The following is an 11,792-nucleotide window of genomic DNA, read 5'->3' as shown; positions in this document are numbered from 1 at the left end:
AAAAAATAGTGAAAACTTCATTTAAGGAAATAAATCAACAAAATTCCAAAACAACCAAAAATAGTCAACTAAATCAAAAACGCAAAACAATTCCAACTGGTAGGTCTATAGATAGTCTAGGGACCAAACGTGTAACTTTTTATTTTATTTTATTTTATTCAAAGTATTATTATCCTTATCAAACTCTAATTCCGATTGGTATCTGTATCTATCCAAACAGTCGTTACGATTCTACCTCAAACCGTATCTATCTTTTTCTTCCCCTATAAATAAAAACACAAAGTAGAAAGAAAGAAGCCTTTTATTTATTATTATTCTCAACATGGCTGAAAAAACCTCTGATCAGGATCACGACGCAGCCGACGAATGTCCGGTGAAAGAAGTCGATCTAACCGTTCCGAAAACCGATGATCCAACGGTCCCAGTACTCACATTCAGAATGTGGGTGTTGGGTATAACCACATGTGTGGTTTTGTCGTTTGTGAACCAGTTTTATTGGTACAGGACTGAACCCTTGTCCATCAGCTCAATTGCGGCGCAGGTGGCTACGGTGCCCCTTGGTCACTTGATGGCTCGAACCATTACTAAGCGGGTGTTTTTTAAAGGGAAGTGGTGCGAGTTTACGATGAACCCCGGTCCCTTTAATATGAAGGAGCATGTTTTGATCACTATTTTTGCCAATTCTGGCGCTGGAAGTGTTTATGCTACGCATATTTTGAGTGCGGTTAAGTTGTTTTATAAGAAGGAGTTGGCGTTTCTTCCTGCCTTTATTGTTATGCTTACCACTCAGGTAATTATTATTATTATTATTATTTATTTTATTAAGAGAATTATTTGGTTTATTAAACTTAATAATAATATATATTGGACGTTGCAGGTTTTGGGGTTCGGGTGGGCTGGACTTTTCCGGCGGTTTTTGGTGGAGCCCGGGGAGATGTGGTGGCCGACAAACTTGATCCAGGTCTCCTTATTCAGGTATGCACTTATTTGACTCTAATTAAATAAGTTTTTTTTTTTTTTTAATAAACTTCATTAAAACACACATCCGACCCAAAAGGCCAAACAAACAACACCACCCCCATCCAAACAGGCAAATGGGTATTTACACCAATCCGCCCAATTAATATAATTACAGGATGATTTATTTTTAACCCATTTATTTTTAACCCAAGCGTAACCTCTCGATTTTATCTCCCCGAGAATATTTTGTGGACTAAATTTATTCTGGTTAAAAACCGCATCAAAACCGCATCGTTCTTTCCTTTCCATATGCACGAGTATAAAATAATTGCCTGGATTAGGCTTGAAATTCAAATTATTATATAGATTTGATTTTCAAATTTTGGAATCAATTCAAACCACACCGAATTCAAATTATATGTACAATATTTATCTTTTATTCAAAATACATGTTTTTTTTTATTTCAAATTCAGCGAACAAATATTGGTCACAGAATCCATCTTTAGAAATCAAATATACAAAAGCTATAGTTTTTAATGAATTCATGTTTTAGTTCAATACATAATAAATACCATATATATCACATGCATCCTATGTTAAAAGTGATTTTGCTAATTGAAATTTTACATCAAAAATTACTATTCCATTTCTTAAAAATAATATAATCTTTTAATGTTATATTTTGCGAACCCGACCTCAAATCCATAAAATAACTTAATATCAATCTTACAGTTTAGAGGATCTGAAAACCGAACCCAAACCCATAAATTTTAGATAAACGCGTTAGTTTCACGTCGACCACCTTGACTCAAACAGGGGTTTAATTTTGATTTAGAGTAAAATGCAGGGATAGTCCCTGTGGTTTGGTGAAATTTCACATTTAGTCCCCAACTTTTTAGAATTACACTCTTAGTCCCTGTGGTTTGACAAGTTGTTACTCGGATAGTCCCTAAAGCAGATGAAGGTTACTTGGATAGTCCCTGTAGTTTGACAAGTTGTTACTCGGATAGTCCCTTTGGTTTGACAAGTTGTTACTCAGATAGTCCTTGTCATTTCACACCCACTTAACCAGAAAACTATCCTCCATCCGCTTTGGGGACTATCCAAGTGACAACTTGTCAAACCACAGGGACTAAGAGTGTAATTTTGAAAAGTTGGGGACTAAAGGTGAAATTTCACCAAACCACAGGGATTATCCGTGCATTTTACTCTTTGATTTAACCCGATTTTTGCTTAAATTTAATACGATATCGAGTTAGAGCCCCTTTTTTCTTGTTAGGTTTGTGTATCAACTATGAAGTATCATGCCCAAAAGTCAACACCATTCATAACAAAAGTCAACACAAAAATTTTGAAAAAATTCTTCATTTATGTGTTATTTATCACAGGTCTTTGCACGAGAATGAGAAGAGACCAAAGGGTGGCACCACTAGAACACAGTTTTTCGTTATTGTCATGATCTGCAGCTTTGCTTATTATCTTTTTCCAGGATATTTATTCCAAATATTAACAACAGTTTCATGGGTATGCTGGATCAACCGCAAGTCTGTTCTCGTTAGCCAACTCGGGTCGGGCCAAAACGGGCTTGGACTGGGCTCATTCGGGTTGGACTGGTCCACCATCGCATCCTACCTGGGCAGTCCCCTGGCTAGCCCATGGTTCGCCACTGTGAATGTGGCTGTCGGGTTCGCTTTAGTGATGTTTGTGATGACACCTTTGACTTACTGGCATAATTTGTATAGAGCTAAGAACTTCCCGTTATACTCGATGGAACTGTTCAAGGCTGACGGTTCTAGTTATAACACGACCGCGGTTATTAACTCCAATTTTCAGCTTGATAAGATTGCTTATGAGAAACAAGGACATTTGTACATGAGTACTTTTTTCGCCATGACGTATGGTCTTGGTTTTGCTACACTGTCTGCAACCGTTGTTCATGTCTTGCTCTTCCATGGACGGTACGTGCTCTTATCTTATCGCATTTAACAATAGATAATGTTTATTTTTTCCTTTTACTATGATTTTTTAACATGGGTTTTATCGCGTTTAAAAAAAGATAACGTTTTTTTTTTTTCCAATTTATTATTTTTTTTTAACACGCGTTTAACGAAAGACAACATTTTTTGTTCTTTGATCAGGGAAATACTGGATAAGACGAAAGGTGCATTCGGGGGTCCTGATACTAAGAAAGTTGACGTACACACGAGGCTTATGCGGGCCTATAAGCAAGTGCCAATGTGGTGGTTTCTTGTTATTCTCGTGCTGAATGTCGCGCTTATTTTATTCGCATGTATACATTATTCTGATACTCTTCAGTTGCCATGGTGGGGTGTGTTGTTGGCTTGTGGTGTTGCTATAGCCTTTACACTTCCCATTGGTATAATTGCTGCCACCACAAATCAGGTAAACTAATACACAGTTTCAAATTTCGCAACGAATCTTTCATTATCGAATTTTTAACGATTTTTGCATTCTGTTGTTACTAGGCACCGGGCCTGAACATCATCACCGAGTATATGATGGGTTACTTGTATCCTGGATACCCCGTTGCGAACATGTGCTTTAAAGTATACGGTTATATCAGCATGGTTCAAGCGTTGACCTTTATACAAGACTTCAAACTCGGACATTACATGAAGATCCCACCTAGAGCAATGTTCATGGCTCAAGTAAGCTTAAATATATATTTCTCTATTATATAAATATATGTAAGTAATATAAATGTAACAACACTAACACCCCCCCCCCCCCCTGTTTTGTAGGTTGTTGGAACGATCATATCGGTCATCGTATACCAAGTAACCGCATGGATGCTAATGGCAAGCATCCCGAACCTCTGCAACACCGCGCTGCTCCCAAAAGACAGTCAATGGAAGTGTCCAATGGACCATGTGTTTTACGACGCTTCGGTCATATGGGGTCTAGTGGGCCCACAAAGAATCTTTGGTAACCTAGGGGTCTACTCATCGATCAACTATTTCTTCTTGGTCGGAGCGATTTTGCCGTTTTTGGTCTGGATAGCTCACAAGTGTTTCCCAACAAAAACTTGGATCCGAAAGATACACTTACCGGTGTTGTTGGGTGCCACCGCAATGATGCCGCCTGCTTCTGCTGTCAACTACACGAGCTGGCTCTTTTTGGCGTTTCTTTCGGGTTACGTTGTTTTCAAGTTTTACCCCGAGGCGTGGCAACGATATAACTATATTCTTGCGGGTGGTCTTGATGCTGGAACGGCTTTCATGAGTGTGTTTTTGTTCCTTGGGCTGCAAAATCCGGGGGTATCGCTTGACTGGTGGGGGAATAGCGGTGAAGGTTGCCCGCTGGCTGCTTGTCCAACCGCTCCAGGCGTTGTCGTCGCCGGTTGTCCGGTCTTCAGTTAGTTAGATGAATGTCTTGTTTCTTTATGTTTTTCCACTTAGGTTTTTTTAGTGTTGATGATTGGATATAGAACTTGTTTAAGTGAACTTTTATTAATGGTTTCATATTGAAGTACAGGATTTTAATTTTTAATCATTTATCTCTGGATATTTAAAAAACTCAACTCATTAATCTGGTTGAATGAATATGAGCTGTTTTATATATTTGAGTTTTTTTTTTTTTTTTTTTTTTTTTTTGAGTATTTTGAGCGGAGCGGAGCTGAGCTGGCTCAAATATTCAATCCCGAGCCAACCCTGGCCCGGATCGAGCATGGCTTGTAAACATGTTCACACTTAAAAATTTTATTTATTAATAGACTAGTTCACAACTGACTCTTGAATACAATGAATAATATTTTATTTATACAACAAATGAGTAAGAAAAAAAATCAGAAAAAAGATGACTGTTCATGAAGCACATTCAAATGAGCCAAAATCTTAGCAGCAACAGATTTCATACCACTACTTCCTCTCTGTGTAATCTCAACTAACGGCATCTGTGCCGACGCTTTATACTTCTGTTTATACTCCGGCGACCGGAATATTCTCTCCAACGCCACCAACGTTTTCTCCTGCAACCTCACACTCGGCGAACTCAACAGTTTCACCATTTTAGCAATCGCACCACCACCTTCCAACACCTTACTACCCTTCAGCAGTTGCTCCCCGTTGACTAAAGTCAACAAAGCATCCAACGAAGCCTCACAGGCTCCAAAATCCGGTTCATCAAGAACTTTCACAAGCGGCTTTATCGCATTAGCTTCAAGAAGGCAAAACGACGACTCGGTTGTGCATATCCCCGTGTGGACTGCACAACCCGTATCGGGTGACCCTATACAACAAGCAAAAAGGTTTAGTTTTCGCTCAACGGGCCTGCTTAAACCGTTGGAGCTCTCAGAAAACTGCCTGAGTGAAACTGCTATATATTTTTTAGTCGAAGCAGTTCCCGAGTCTAACATGTTTACGAGCACTGTAATAATCCCGGTTTCTGCCACCTTTTTTTGCAGTTCTTGATCAGACGAAATGGTGAACCGACACAGAGCACCAGAAGCGCTTTCGATTATGATGCCGGGTTTGTGAAAGTGATCAGAGAGAATGGAAATGATCACGCCAAGTGCCCCGGCTTCAAGAATCCATTGGGTCATTTTCGGGTTTCTGGGAAGGTTAGAGATGATCTCCATTGCAGCAACACCTTCTTCAGTGTTATCAGAAGCGTTTATGATTTTAAGCAAAGTATCGACACATTTGGGCCCCACATGTTCCATGAAAGCTTCATCGTCTCCATCTTTGGTTAAGATACAGAATAGTTTCACAGAATTTGATCGAACAGTTTGGTTTTCGTGTTCACATAATTGGACCAGTACTTGTACAGAACAAATCTGTTGAAAGTGAACATGTATGAGTACCTAAATTGTTATATTATTACAAGAACTATAATATATGAGTAACAATCTTAGTTTAAAAACGATTTAGAAGGTTATATGCATAAAAATAGCAACAAATTCATATCAAAATTTCTTTATTTACCCCTCCACGATTCATTATTAATATCCCACCACTTCAAAATACTAAAACTATTATATTTACCCAAATAAATTAAGAGAGCATTCATTATGCGCCGAGACAATCTACAGAAAATGTGTTCCTATATGTTTAATCAGTGAAAACGTGTTATACTTAACTTATGGTTAATTTCATAGCTGTTAAAAGCCATCGCCTCTTGCGCCTAGGCCCATTTTCCAGGCGAGTCGAGGCAATTGCGCTTTAATTCTCCAGGTGATGGTTCGGGCGCATATTTCAACGAGATTCCTAGATTTCCGATATTTTCCGGAAAAATTCTAGCTAGGTTTCTACTTTTATCTAAGGCAAACTACTTTTCTAAACCAGTACACTATATATTTTAGAACTTTTGGTACAAAATATAGGATATCAAATGTTATATAATAACTTTTGTTTATTTTATTTGAAGAATATTATTATTTTTCTAATACATACATATTTTTCATTTTTTTTTCATCGTGAGCTTTTCTTTTCTCAGGCCCTCGCTTTTTCTTGCGCCTTGCGCCTAGGCCCCAAGCGAGGCCTATGCGCCTAGCGCCTTTAATAACTATGAGTTAATATATAGTGGAACGAGTAAATATAAGAATATGAGAGCTTTGAGAGAGTAAATATGATATTACGAAGTTTGGAGGGTAAATATGTAATTAAGCTATAAGAAGGGTATACATGACATTAATCCTTCAAAACAAACTTTAGGTGATTTCCATTTTACAACTCATTTGACCCATTTCCTTTTTCTCTAATTCATTATTTATTTTTTAACTATCTAACCAGCTAGAGATAAAACATGCGGAATCAACATGTGTATAAATACTAAATAGTTAAATACGCGGGTTGAAATCAGAGTTAATTTATAAAAAAACGCACCTTCCGTAAAATTTTCCTGATGTTCAAACCCGAAGAAGACTGACAAACTGCAAGAAATGTTCTGAGAACATATTGTTGAACATTTGGACCGTGCAACGAGATTAAAGAAAACAATTTATAAACCTCTTCTTCAGTTTCCAAAAATAGAATCTCCGGGTGATCAGCATCTTGGGAAGTTAATGATAATGCTAGATTCATAACTGTGGCTACAATCTTTTCAACGAGGCTCGGGATTGACAAGCTCTCACGAAAGAGTATTCCCAACAAGATCTCGGTTGCATTTTGTTTAATTATTTTTAATCCGTTTTGTGGCACACCCGAGAGTTTCTCGAGGGCTAAAATGGCGGCTTTTCTCATATCTATATCGTCGTGAGAGAGCATAGTAACGAGTAACTCAACTGTACCGTTCTCACAAACCATAAGTTTTCCATGATCCGTCATCTCGAGTTCTGATAATGTTTCAACCATCAACCGTTGAACACTTTCTGACCCTGCATTGATTCAACCTAAATGGTTACATGTACATTTTAATTGCAAAAGTAGCTTTAAAGTTTGACCTCAAAAGTCAAACCTGACCCGATAGTCTGTTTAAGTTTGATAATTGACGGTTATTTACCTGAAGCAAGAAGATGAAGCAAAGGTCCGAAATAATTAGCCTTGGCCATCTGCACGATATTCTGATTAAGAAAAGAAAGATTATCCAAAAGTCGTTTTGCATCGTTTGCCGCTTGAAGATCATCACCGCCTGATATGGTTACAAGAAGAAGTATGCTCCCTTGACTGTCCCCAATCATGTTACGTGCCAAATCGTTGTCTGATAACTCCGTTAGTAATTGTAACGCCAACTTACTTTCTTCTATCTTTCGCGCAAGGGAACACACGATTAGTTTGATGGCATCATCCGTTTTTGCTATTCTTTCCTGCAAGTTTAACAATCGTAGATGATGAGCTTATTAATCTTTACAGGGTGTTTGGATGTGTGTTTAATCTAATTTTTTGACCCATTTACTTAAAAGCAGGTTGAGCCGGGTTGTGTTTTATCTCAAACGGGTCGAATGAAACAGAGTTAATTGCCATTTTAGTCCCTGTGTTTTGGTCACTTTTGCATGTTCAGTCCAAAAGTTTTTTATCGTTTGTGTCCCTGAGGCTTTCATTTTTTGCCATTTCCGTTCAACCACCTAACTCCGTCCAAAAAAGTCAGTTAACTCAGGGGTATTTTGGTCAATCTACATTTATCTTTTGTTTTTGAAAGTTTCATCCAAAACCCTTTAATTTCTGCATTGAACCTCCGGTTATTGTAACAACTAATAAATTATAAAAGAAAAAAAGTGTTTGTTGTTCAAACACAACCCGACCCGACCATCGCGTACCTTCCTGTCATCATGGTTGGTTGCAAGGATGCGGAGAATAACAAGAACACGTGATCTAATTTGAAAATTCTTGGTAGAAAGAAGAGAAACAAGAACCGGCAAATAATCCTCCATCATCACCCATTCTTGATGAAGATCTCTTTCCAATAACAAATCCTGCAATTTCCCCAAACAGATTATTACTTCTTCATCTTCATTAGATAAAATTCTTGACTTCATGGACCCGATGACGATCATAGTGTTCCGGTCTCTCCATTCTTCAATCGACTGCCGGAGTGTCTTGTTCGTCCTCAAAGCCGACGTTTTCAACGGCGTTTTAGTAACCGGACAGAGACTGTTTTCCTCCGCTAACCATTTCTCAATCGCGCCTCGCTCAAAGCTATGTCCCGACGGCGTTTCCACAGGATCTTCCATCACGTCGCCAGTGATGGGACAGTAAAATGATTGCAACGCTTCTAACGGTTGCCTTCCCAGTGAATTTCGTTTACTGAAATACTTATTTTCCCGCTCTTTTACCGTTGCAAGGATATCAGCTTTTCCTAACAACCCAACAATCTGTTCAATCTGTAACGACTCCGCCACGTCAGCTGTCATCTCCATGTTTTCCATTTCGTTTTTGAACTCTTCATACTCTGTTCTCAAAACCGACTGTTCTGTTGAAATCCCGATTGCATCCGCGATCAAAACGAGCAAATTGTTCGTGAACGATCTGTCAGCGTTTCTCTCTCGGATCCCCAGTTGGATCTTTTCTTTGATTTCATCTTCTACAGGTCTTGTTCGATACTTGGAATCCGTCATTATGTTTGACAGCTTGATGATTTCTTGACCGACTCCATTGAAAGAGAACAAAGGAGCTAACAGAGTCAAGGCACCACCGAGATCTTTCGTGTTCTTTTCCAAGGTTGTTACAATCGTTTTGGAGTTGAGCAGGAGGTAGATTTTGTTCCTGGTGGTGCATTCGAAAGCGAGTGTTTTAGCTTCTGAAACGTGTTTAGTAAGCGCGTTAATGGCGGTTTTTAAGGCTGCAGAATCATTGAAGTTGAGTTTAGTTAGTTGTTGTAATATGGAAGCTGTTTTCTCCAAGTAGGATGCAAGTTTCTTGAAATTTTCCTTTTGCAGATGGACGCATTTTGTGGCGTTAATTGTCTCGAGTGTGTTTGAAATAGCCCCGGAAAGAATGTCGGAAGCTGGTGCATTAGAACTCATGATCTTCAAGAGTCAAGATGTTCCAAAGCAGCTGAGATTCAAGACCATAAACTGAGTTAGTAGTCAATCATTGATTCACAAAAGTGTAGCAACATAATGGGTGTTTGGATTTGAGTTTAAACTTATTGTAGTGGGAGGGGGACTGCCCGTGTGACCGGCCTCCTCTTCACAGGCGACACACTCCCCCTCAGTGGCGGATCTAGAAAATTCTTAAAGGGGCAATGTTCTTAAAAAAGGGTAACGAAATAAAATAAAACATCAAATTTTTCCAAATTTACACTACCGCCGGAGCGTCAAGTGGTAGCGGGGGCTACCCTTTTGTATTAGCTATATCCGCCCCTGCTCCCCCTGTCACATCCTCCTTACGGGCATGCCCTTACAGACGGATTTGTAGACGCTCTTCCATGACGGACCACAGGCTTCCGAAATGAAGATGGTCATAGTTGTATATATTTTAGTTTTAAACCCAAAGAACAAGCGATACATGATCAAATAAACCAAGAAACAAGATCCAATCAGATACTTTATATATTTTGCCTTTGTTCCACAAGACAAAAAGTGAGACAGCATATCGGACTACTTTAGTCTCGATTAAACTTTAGGTATGTTTGGATGCGCGTTTTAAAACAAAAATATCTAAAACTAACAATGCGTCAAAGCTAAAATCCAAACACCCATTATGTTGCTACTCTTACACAACCAACTTTCAAAAACCAACATGGAACAACAACCAACTTGAATTGCAACAAGGACATGGAAACTCTGCAAAAGTGGAGACCTAAAAGTGCAATTGAGATGATATTATTGAACCAAGCATTCAATCTTAATGAACACAATAAGGCCACAAGGTGTGGCATCGCGCCACCCCGCCAGATCAGCAATTTTGGCGCCCTCCCCCTCCTCCTGCATGTTACCAAGGGGGCGCTACCCCTTGTCCGCCAACACGCTAATGGCCAGAAAATGGCTTTGAAGGTGGGGCCCATTCTTTTCAACCAATCAAATCTCTTCTCTTTATTATTTTTTTATTTTGTTTAACAGGGGCTTTAAAGTTTAAACCATTGCATATGCAAGTTAAAGAGTGAGGCTTTAAAACTCCCTATGTGACATGGCACTGGCGCTGATGTGGCGTGATAAAGGCTTTATACCACACCCTCCGGCCTAAATAATCCAGTTCATCATAACTCTTAAGTATCTCTTCCACCAAGCACACACATATCCCAACATTCAATTCCCAATCACAAACACAAACATGGGTTTTCCTTATTCCTAAAAACTGTAATTAAGGTAGTAATATACAGTTGGAAAGGGTAAAAATTACAGGTTAAGTTGGTATTACCTAATAAAGCTCCGATCAATAAGAAGGACATCCGGCAGGCAGAGTGAGCCGGAGAAGATGATGCGTGGATTGATTGGAATCACAAATGAAGTAAACCAAGTGGTTTGACTTCAAAGTCGTGAAATTAATGCATACATTCACATAATTTGACGCGGTTTGGTCATGAATTGCTACGAAATCTACAAGATTTTTCATTTTTCCCTCCTTTTGTTTCTTGCAAATTGACGTGGTAGTCAACCATTTTGACTTTTGACTTGGCACATCTTCTCATTATTTTATTTCTATTAAATAATTTTCATATATCATTATTTTATTTCTATTAAATAATTTTTATAGTTTCGGTTACAAATAGTTGTGTTTTAGTGGTTTTAACTTTTAACCACTTGAGTCAAAATGTGAGTCAAATTTTTTAATGGGTGTTTTTATTTTAGCTTAAACGTATTGTTAGTTTTAGATGTTTTTTGTTTTAAAACACGCATTCAAACATACCTAAAGAATGATCATACATGTTTAGAGGCTATGCAGTTGTGGAAAATATATATATATACAACCAATGAAAGCACCAACATCAAGTCAAAGTTTGCTCGAAAGAACATGCAAAATTGATCTTCCCATTCAAGAATTCCCTTATTTATGCTTCAGTTCTTGAAAATATTGAATCTTTGGGGTTTTGCTTATGTTGGTCTGCATGAAACTTTTTTTTTTATATTGATTAAAGGATTGTTCAAGTTATGATTAAAGAATATGATCTTTGTGGTGGTGGAGGTGCAGTAGTTGTGGTGGTGGAGGTAGAGTGGTGATGATGGAGTGGAGGTGAAGTTGGAGTAGAATAGAGAGAGAAAGTGGGGTTGATGTGGTGAAGTGGAAATTGAAGATTGTGATAAGTCATCATTTCTTAAAAAAATAACTGAGGAAATCTAACAGAGTTAGTTAGTTGGACTCAAATTGTTGCAATTGTTAATAAATTGGACTCAGATTGTTATAAATAGGAAAATCAAGTATTTAGTTTCCACAGACTGCATATAGAAAGGATCAATTACCACAAATCGATATTTTCTAAATCAATTTTTGATCCG

At 38.3% G+C, this 11,792-nt stretch overlaps 2 protein-coding genes across 2 annotated transcripts; one reads left to right on the top strand and one right to left on the bottom strand.

The window, feature by feature from the left end:
• The first annotated feature begins 230 nt into the window (after nucleotides 1-230).
• Nucleotides 231-4,540, top strand: LOC110936443 (oligopeptide transporter 6). The gene is made up of 6 exons (XM_022178835.2): nucleotides 231-790; nucleotides 878-975; nucleotides 2,350-2,919; nucleotides 3,100-3,364; nucleotides 3,448-3,630; nucleotides 3,724-4,540. Exons 1-6 carry the CDS (start codon nucleotides 323-325, stop codon nucleotides 4,339-4,341), a joined length of 2,202 nt encoding a protein of 733 aa, XP_022034527.1. The 5' UTR covers nucleotides 231-322; the 3' UTR covers nucleotides 4,342-4,540.
• Nucleotides 4,541-4,718: 178 nt separating this feature from the next.
• On the bottom strand, nucleotides 4,719-10,807 carry LOC110936442 (U-box domain-containing protein 44). Its single transcript, XM_022178833.2, has 5 exons — nucleotides 10,717-10,807; nucleotides 8,175-9,411; nucleotides 7,421-7,724; nucleotides 6,805-7,295; nucleotides 4,719-5,756 (listed from the first exon to the last, which is right to left on the bottom strand). The coding sequence occupies exons 2-5, from the start codon at nucleotides 9,378-9,380 to the stop codon at nucleotides 4,767-4,769; spliced, it is 2,991 nt and encodes a 996-aa protein (XP_022034525.1). The 5' UTR covers nucleotides 9,381-9,411; nucleotides 10,717-10,807; the 3' UTR covers nucleotides 4,719-4,766.
• Nucleotides 10,808-11,792: the final 985 nt, after the last annotated feature.

This window comes from Helianthus annuus, chromosome 4, assembly GCF_002127325.2.
Source record: "Helianthus annuus cultivar XRQ/B chromosome 4, HanXRQr2.0-SUNRISE, whole genome shotgun sequence".
Classification (NCBI taxonomy): Eukaryota; Viridiplantae; Streptophyta; class Magnoliopsida; order Asterales; family Asteraceae; genus Helianthus; species Helianthus annuus.
This window is presented reverse-complemented; position numbering and strand designations above follow the sequence as displayed.

Coding starts and splice junctions, on each gene's coding strand:
- LOC110936443 (XM_022178835.2), top strand. CDS start 323: ATGGCTGAAAAAACCTCTGATCAGGATCACGACGCAGCCGACGAATGT. Junction 976..2,349: donor ATCCAGGTCTCCTTATTCAG/GTATGCACTTAT, acceptor TATTTATCACAG/GTCTTTGCACGAGAATGAGA. Junction 3,365..3,447: donor TTGCTGCCACCACAAATCAG/GTAAACTAATAC, acceptor TGTTGTTACTAG/GCACCGGGCCTGAACATCAT.
- LOC110936442 (XM_022178833.2), bottom strand. CDS start 9,380: ATGAGTTCTAATGCACCAGCTTCCGACATTCTTTCCGGGGCTATTTCA. Junction 7,725..8,174: donor CCAACCATGATGACAGGAAG/GTACGCGATGGT, acceptor TTAAACTTGCAG/GAAAGAATAGCAAAAACGGA. Junction 7,296..7,420: donor GCTTCATCTTCTTGCTTCAG/GTAAATAACCGT, acceptor GAATCAATGCAG/GGTCAGAAAGTGTTCAACGG.